Source organism: Ascidiella aspersa, chromosome 3, assembly GCF_963924565.1.
Source record: "Ascidiella aspersa chromosome 3, kaAscAspe10.2, whole genome shotgun sequence".
NCBI classification, from domain to species: Eukaryota; Metazoa; Chordata; class Ascidiacea; order Phlebobranchia; family Ascidiidae; genus Ascidiella; species Ascidiella aspersa.
In genome coordinates, this window is record NC_139449.1 from 35080870 (window position 1) to 35089488 (window position 8619).

At 38.0% G+C, this 8619-nt stretch overlaps 1 protein-coding gene across 2 annotated transcripts; it reads left to right on the forward strand.

Moving 5' to 3' along the window:
- The first annotated feature begins 619 nt into the window (after positions 1–619).
- On the forward strand, positions 620–7289 carry LOC146162706 (small ribosomal subunit protein uS5m-like). 2 transcript variants are annotated; one of them, XM_083384505.1, is made up of 6 exons: positions 620–1023; positions 1275–1405; positions 2019–2172; positions 3741–4121; positions 4671–4801; positions 6426–7289. In XM_083384505.1, exons 2-6 carry the CDS (start codon positions 1309–1311, stop codon positions 6812–6814), a joined length of 1152 nt encoding a protein of 383 aa, XP_083240631.1. In that variant the 5' UTR covers positions 620–1023; positions 1275–1308; the 3' UTR covers positions 6815–7289. The 2 variants fall into 2 exon arrangements, with proteins under 2 accessions (XP_083240631.1, XP_083240630.1); XM_083384504.1 differs by having other exon boundaries at positions 620–1405.
- Positions 7290–8619: the final 1330 nt, after the last annotated feature.

An 8619-nucleotide genomic window follows, 5' to 3' on the forward strand; every position in this document is an offset into this window, starting at 1 on the left:
CATTCCGGTAATTTTTCGCCAAAGATCTTGGCATTGAGTGCTTGCTTAAAACCACTCCCATTTTGCTTTATATTTCGGGATGTTGCTGAATTGTTAATAAAAATATCCGGGATTTTGGCAGGCATTCGAAAAGCGTTTCTCTCCAAAAATGTTTCGACGGGAAATTCCCGGGATTTCCTGCGAAATAACGATCCAATCATGTTGCAAACTCCATCAATCCAAATCTCGAAATTGTTTTTTATAACTACGTTTAATAGGTACCAAACCTATTAAAGTCGTTGTCTTGGTTGCTTTATTTGCACTTACCAGCAGAAAAACTTCATTAAATTTATTTTGGAATAAAAATGTGCCCGTAGCCCAGCACAGTAAAGAGGCTAAAAGTGGAAAGCGATAGAATTGGTGTATTTTTTGATGCAAATGTATCTGAATCATAAACAGAGGTCACTGCACAAAGCACCCGTTGTTTTTACAGAAAGGAAAGGGGCGAAAATCTACATATTTACTGATGTCATAATCTCTTACGCCTGTGATCGATTTTGCATTTTAAAAAACACCAACATGAAAAGATAAATATTATTGTTGGGATTTGCGGGAATTTTTCAATCCCGTTTCTCGGGAGTGAAAAAATCCGGTAAAAAGAGGATCCCTACATTCGAATATTTGACTGCTACAAATAATCAATCACAGTTGGCTCTTCACACATGCTACTGTTTGTTTAGATTTAAGGTGTGCACGCCGGATTTCATGTGTGTAATCAAGGTGTTACGCACATCCGAAGATTGTAATTGTATCATAACTTATAATCTTGGGTGTGCCCTGCTATACCAGTCTGTTTTCTTTGGCAGGTGCACATCCAACTATTTTTACAAGATATTTGACTGTTCACACCTGAATTGGTATATTGCGTACTTAAATTTTGAAATAAGCTAAATCGTGGGAGGATTTCTAACCTAAGGTGTGCAATAAAACATTATTGCACACTTGCATGCCTCAAAATTGGCGCTGCACACCTGAGATATCTGCGTAAGTGCCATGAAATGCTGATTAGCTGCATTTTTTCTGCATTTAATCTGTTTTTTTGTGTGTGTAGTTAATGTTTTTAAGGTATTTTCAGGGACTGAATTTTAAAAAATATAGACTACTTCTGTAACTACATCAGTAAATTAGCGGCTAGTGTTTGTAAGAGGCGTTTAGCCTTTACCAAAGCCAAACCTTGAAAAAAAGTATGTAAGTTTGTGTTGGTAATGGCTTATTTTCATTATACAATTGGGTAGGTGCATGTAGGAATGTTTAAATGATGAACTAATCATGTTGCAAACTCCATCAATCCGGTCTGTTGTTTCGGCGTTCACTCCGACTGTCCAAGCAGTGCGTTTCCGATACAGCTTTGCAACCAAAAGACCCGGTACAGTTCCTCTAGCAAATTTACTTTTTCTGTATTTTCTGTATAATTTGCTATAAGCACTTAATAGCAATAAGACCAGTTTTTCTTGTTAAAACAATACTAACTGATTGAATTGCTAATTTTTTTATCACTAAAACCACTGTGATAAAGATGCACTAGGGATTTCTGATTCTTTGTTTATTACAAAACCACACGTTTATTACAAAACCGCACAAAATATAGCAGTCTGTAGTGCCGTAATTTGGTATGTTCTTTGCTAAGAAATGTTTTGTTTTTGCTGTCACTATCAAACAGTTAATAAAGCAGCTATTATTAGGTATAATTTAGTGGAACCAATACTAACATTGTCAGTTGCCCTAAACCTGAAAAAAAAACATAGAACGCTGAGGAGTTAGCCTATGAACAATTTCTGATTTAATTAAAGATACAGTATTGTGAATTAATAATATATAAATCTCAAACCCGACATCATCTTGAAAAGACATTTTGATATGCACTGGTATGATTATCAGTTTGACTTTTTGGCTTAGAGATTCATTATCAAGCTACATGAGAGAACCATGCATAGTGTGCCTAAGCATCTTGTGAATTAAGAAACAAATTACTTTTCAAGGCACATCTCTGTGGAATTCGGTTGCACCCGCAAAACGCCGAACTGGACGAGGCAAAAGAGGCCAGAACAGGAAAAAATTGGACTTGGGCAAGGGAAAAAGACTGGGTGAAGGCCCTGCACAACTGCTCTGGCCTGGACTAAACACCTCAATGAGGTAAGTAACAGCTATAAAAATGTTGCCCTCCTAATTAGGGATGTCGAGTAATATTCGAATGCCTGTAACTACAAAAAATTGCCAATACAAAGCGATCGCATACCAACTGAATCTGTCGATCTATTATGAAGTTAGTTATTACTACAGAAATGTTGGCCAGCTTATAAGGGATTTCAAGTAATATCTGAATGCATAATTGCACATAACTACATAAAAAATTGTCAATACAGAGCTATCACATATTAACTGAATCTGTCAATCAATTATGAAGTAAGTTATTACTATATAAATGTTTGCCTCCTAATTAGCTATGTCAGTTAATATCTGAATGCATATAAACTAAAAAGCCATCGCGGACTTACCGAATCTGTCGATAAATATAACACAAACAAAGCAGGCTAAAAAAAACAGCCTGCAGTGAGGATTGAACCTAGAAATTGGTCAATACCTATAACTGATTTTTATGTATATGGTAATGATTTAATATATACTGTGCAAATGTTAACATTCTGTGGATCACATGTTCTATTTTCTGTATTAATTTGATGCCTAACACTGTTAGCAAAACTAGGCGTGAAATCAGCAAAATATTATTTTCTATCCCTACTTTACAAAAAAGTGACTCAGCTTAAGTAACTTTACCTTAAAAAAAAATAGGGTAATTTCTTTGTTCTTCAAAAAAACATTATAATTATAACAAAAATATTGGCCTGTGTTTACCTATTTCAATATATAAGTAAAAGCAGAATAACTACAGATTCTGTAAGATATCTGGTTTATCGGTCTAGCTCCGTTTTTAGATATATACATGTTTTTATTTAATTTAACTTTGGAGCATAAGGGCTGGTTTCTGGAAGTTGTAGATAGATGTAGAATAAATATCACAGGCCATACCATGAAATCATGGTTGCCGTGTTTTGGTGCTTAGGGTGCTCAGCCCCCCTAAAACAAAGATAAATATTCCTGCAAAATACTGTATATTTCGTTAGATGCGTGCAACTGGAGACTCTGACAGTTATTCAAACAACTTTTATTTCCCATGACACAATTTAGCAAAATTCCCGTCTGGCAAATAAACTATTAACGAAAGTTAAATTTATATTCCTTCACATATAAACTCGAACTTTTAGCGGGCAGTTAGTGACGTCTTATTTTGCTGAAAAACTTTGAGCATCCATGTAAAAATAATATATATACAATATATAACATATATACAATACATAGTTCTCGTACGACTGGCCTCGAATATTTACCGATCTAGGAAATGTGCAGGACGTTTTACCACGTGCGGTGCGGTTTTTAAATCTACAGTTGAGTAAGCCTGTGTCGTTAGTGATTCGCGCAATATATTCCTTTGGTTTTTAAAATGCTTTCAGACGGCACCAACTAATTTTTCTTAAAGGCACTCGCCCGAAAATATTCGAGGCCAGATTCAGAAGCTGTAGCATTTTGTAAAAAAATCTTTCCATTTTGAAAATCAGATTCAAAAGTTTTTTTTTCGTTTTTGCCAAAATTTTCAGAAAATTTCCAGATTCCCTAAAATTTGTAATATTAACTCTGTTCTAAAGGACCAAGGAAATCACGAAGAGGACCCCAGAAGAAGTTACCCTTGAAGAGGAAAAAGCTCTCAGAAGGCGAGAAAGGTTCAAACGAGCGTTTAAAGAACCGGTCCGTCCTTGGTCCGGTGGCCGATGGGGCGGAATAAGGATCGAACCCCCCCAACCCAACGAAAACCAGAGCTTCAACGACTTCGAGTGCGTTGTCATGGAAGCGGCGCGCGTGGGTCACCGTGACAACGTACAGGGCCGTATCTACGGGCAACGCATCATGGTTGCTGTTGGCAACGGCAACGGCGTGATCGGCGTTGGAAACGGGACGTCTTCTGATATGCCGGCCGCCGCCAGAAAAGCGAGAAACAAAGCATTCAGTAGACTTCAATTCGTGAAGTTGTAAGTTTCTTTTAAATGGAAGAAGCTACCTACCCGGACAGTAAACTACGTAGTTCAAATCGACATATAATCCCTAACGGGTGCAAGCGTAAAAGAACGCTCCGGTCAAACAGGCCTGAGGCACCTTCCCTGAGGCTATTTTTTACCCAGATAAAAAACTACTCAAAAAAATCTTGGAAATTTAACAAAACTCAGAAAGTTTATCTAATACTATCACCACCCAAACGCCCCAAACTCTAACCCAACCAAAATCAATAAATAATCACGTATTGGTGCAAGCGTAAAAGAGCGATCCGGTCAAATAGCCACTCCCTTTTTTAAATTGGTAATCAACGCTAGCCGCTCAGTAAATTCGTGTTTTTCAAACTTTTTCAACTGCGATTTACCCAATAGGTGAATTTGGAGCATGCCGTATACAAAAATGGACTAATATTTGTACTGCTGTAATTGCCAATTTAGCCCAGGGGATATTTTTTATTCCTTTTTGCTATTCATCCAAGTACACGACGAAAAACAACACTGTATGTTCAAAACATTGTTTTGTTTCAGGTTTGAAAATCGTACCGTGTTCGAAGATATTTACGTGAACCATCATAGAACTTGGATGTCGATTCGTAAGCAGCCGCCTGGACAAGGACTTCGGTGTCACCGCGCTATCACAGACATGTGCAAGCTAATCGGTAAGAATCAGAATGTTCTTTCGAATAACAGAATCTGCCTGAATCCGAATGGTGAAAAACAAGCGATCGATTTGCACATCAATTGATATAGATTAAATAATAGCTGTTTATATCTTATTTTTCGTTTCTACAGGATTCAAAGTTCTTAACTTAAAAACATTACGCTCTGGTTTATCAAGGAATGTTTGTCTTGTTAACGACAGGGCACACTAAAAACTATGAAAACCTCATTTGAAGCCTTATGTTTCTTTTTTGTAGGATTATAAGACCTTAGGCCGATGTGCATGCCTATTCTACATAAATGGCTTATTTTTAAAGGAGCGTGTCCAATAAAAACGACAGGGTTTAATAAAAAGCTATTTGGGTCCCGAAATTTCAACTTAGGGAATTCCCTGTTTTTTGTCTGACGTTAATGACGTCATAAAATAGTAACATATATGACGTCATAAGTAATATCAGAAACAGCCAATTAACGTCCAGCAAAAGCGAACCTTTAGACGCAAAGCAAACACGTGCGTCGTCCACACTCCTGCCAGGCGCCAGCTGCGAAACCGCTTAGTGTGCAATCGTTAACTTCAGGAGAGAAACGAAAACAAGACCGTGAAATATATGTGATTGATTTTGGTAGATCCATGTACGGGACCACGCTAAATCACAAGCACGTCTTTCGCCACCTGCAATACTAAACGAAGATCGTTTTACCCCGGTGTTATTTGATTAGCGCAACATTTGCAAAAACACCACTTCAATAGTTAATCTAGTTCAGTGTTGTGAACCTTTTTAACTGAGTGCACACCTGGCGAGCGAAGCAAGCGCGATTTTTTAGGGGGAATAACGGCATTTATTTTAAATTTCCTACAAGGTATTATTACATTGCCAATAATAAAAATAAAAAAAAATGTTTTTTAATACCTTTTTCGTTCGTCCGCGACGCACTTGGCAGCTTTCCACGGCGCAACGGTAAAGAAGCGCTGATCTAGTTCAAAAGACAGCATCAAAACGTGAAAACCCGGACGTAGAAAGATCACTTGCGCGAGGCGCGAAAATTATTCGCACTTACGTAGTTAAAATACTCAAAAAGTCGTGTATAGTTTGTCGAAGGGGCAGCGGGCCCCATGAATTACAGAAACCGCTTGATGGATTGTTATTAATTGTCGAACACACACTTACTGATCAGCCAACCCGAACGAATAACAAAAAAGCGGAAGAGAAAAACTATCCTGCGTTGGTCGACCAAACAAGAAACGAAAAAGGCGTTTTGCGTTTGATCTTGGTTTCGCATTAGCAAAACACGTGTTAAAAAAAACACGCAGCTTCGGACGATGAGTTAAACCCTGACAAAAACGAACAATAAACGTTAATGTCACTTACGAAAAGGGGGGGTCCGAACCCTCCTGGGATACGTCACTAGTCGTACGAGAACTATGTATTGTATATATACCCGCAGAATAGTGCGTCAGGTTTAATTACTTAAATTGTCGAAAACAATTTCTTTGGACGGATATTGGCAAACGGCATGCTGGCATTTTTAGCAAGTGTTATTTCGTCCGGGCGAGTGCTGATTCATAGACGAGTGCAAATTTTAACTCAATATCAACCTCAAGGCTAACCTATGTTTCTACAGGCTTCAAAGACTTGTACGTCAAAACCTTCGGCTCAATGTGCATGCTCAACCTACTCAAGTGCTTCGTTAAGGGCGTCACCAACCAGGAAAGCTATCAGGAGAAGGCAGACCGCACCGGCTACCACGTGGTCGAGTTTGACCCCCGAAGGTCAAACTACCCGGTGGTGCTAGCAGCGCCCTCTGCCGGCCGCGAGGAGGCGGTAAAACCGGTGGACGAATACGACGAATACATTAACCAGGACCTACTGATGTGGGACGTTAAGAAGCAGGACGAGCGCGGATGGTCGCATTTCTACAAGGCCCTGGCCACCGATAACCGGGGAATACCCGTGCCTAAACCGCAGTGGATGCCCGAAGACTTGCGCCGAATTAGGCAGTTGCGACTGTAGCGACTCTTGGTGCAAGTTCGGTGTTTTTTTGCTGCGAAGAAATAGCCTATTTTCTTGCTACCTGCGAATTTAAACGGAATGCTGGGATAAAAAGTTTGACGTTTTTTGAAAAAAACGGGCAACTGGATTACGCTGCGTTTTGGAAGAGACAAATTGCATAAACTGTTTTTTCAAGTTATTTGTTTTAAAAAGCACAACTATGTTTTTTAACAAACAACCTTTTCCTCCGTTACTACAACTTACATAAAACGTTCGAAATGTAACATTTGGAAAAAAATGGCGACTTCAATTCAATACGGCATAAGAACGAATGTTTCCAATGCTATTTATGTCTCATTCTCTGCATTAATTAACCCTTCGAAAGTTTTGGTTGGTTGACCGTAAACAATAAAAAGTGATGGTTACTTTTGAAATTTCCAGTTGTCTATCGTTGTGTTTTCTAGAAGGGTCTAAACTAGGGATGTCCGATAATATCAGATCGGAGCCAATACCCGATTCTGAGGGAAAAAACATGAATAATAATATTTTTGATTAAAGTGTGTTTGTTTGATTGCTGAAGCAAATACAATGAATGTGTAAAAATTTCAGCTTACGAGTTTTCGAGGTAACAGTAAACATCCACTTCGAATAAAATTGATTAGTAGAGCTGTAAGAGATTTTTACGTAGTCTACCCAACGAAATGACGATATTTCCAATAAAAGTGACACTGCTATTTTTTACACATACCTTTTCTTATATGGTTACAACAAAGTAACAAAAATCGCATTCCGCCGTTGAGATTTACAGCTCTTTTTAAAGATGGTGCCTCCCGAGTTTATATCGTTAAAGTTTGAACTTGTTGACTCGACAGTTAAGCGTGAGTTTCGCTAACTATTCATGTTTTTGGATAACAATATTTTTGCTAAAAGGGACAGTTTTTTTTATTGATGTTGCACTTTATTGAATAGAGGTAAATTAGACTAAATTGATCGCTATTAAACCAAACAACTAATGACAGTGGGTAGTTTTCGGTGAAAAACTGTCTAACACCACTCCGGACATAAAAATCTTATGTGATTTCAAAAAAATGTACTTCGTTTCAAAGGTCTTAAATAAAACAGTCGATGGTGCAGCATTAACGTCAGTGAAATGTTACATTTATTAATCTACTCTACTGTACTCAAGTTCTGTTTTAAAACAATACCATTCAATAGAAGTAAATTTTGGCCCAAGTTTAAAAAGCCATCGGCACTGGTCTAGAATCTACGACATTTTTATCCGGAGGTTTATATTGCTAACATTATTGGGGTTAGTGTTTGGCTTCAGGTGGGTCAAGTATTATGATTGTGTTTATTTTTCATATTTATGTATTTATTGCAATTTTATTTTGAAAACGCGTTTCGTTACTGCAAAAAAGTGGTAGGATTGTAGAGAAGTGCCAAGCAATTAAACCGTTAAAGCTGTGCAGTTGCTCGGCTGGATCCTAGAGATACGTTTCCAAAAGCGAGAGACATAAAAATACGTCGAGGTTAGACGTACGGCGCCCACGCATATCCTTGATTGTTCGCAAACAGTGGCAAGTAAAGGAAGTCGATGATATGACGTCATTTTTTCTTGCCAAGCAAGCAAAACAAGAGGTAAAACAAAAAGCCTGACTCACCGTACTTAACCTTGCTAAACACTCCTAAGCTCAGACAAACTGTAAACATACGGTTTGTATAAAAAAGAAAAACTTACAAGTGCTTATTTTGTAAGTGCTGATATAACAGATTGGCATTTACAACTTGTGCAAAAGATAACACCTAAAAACGTACGTATCTTATTG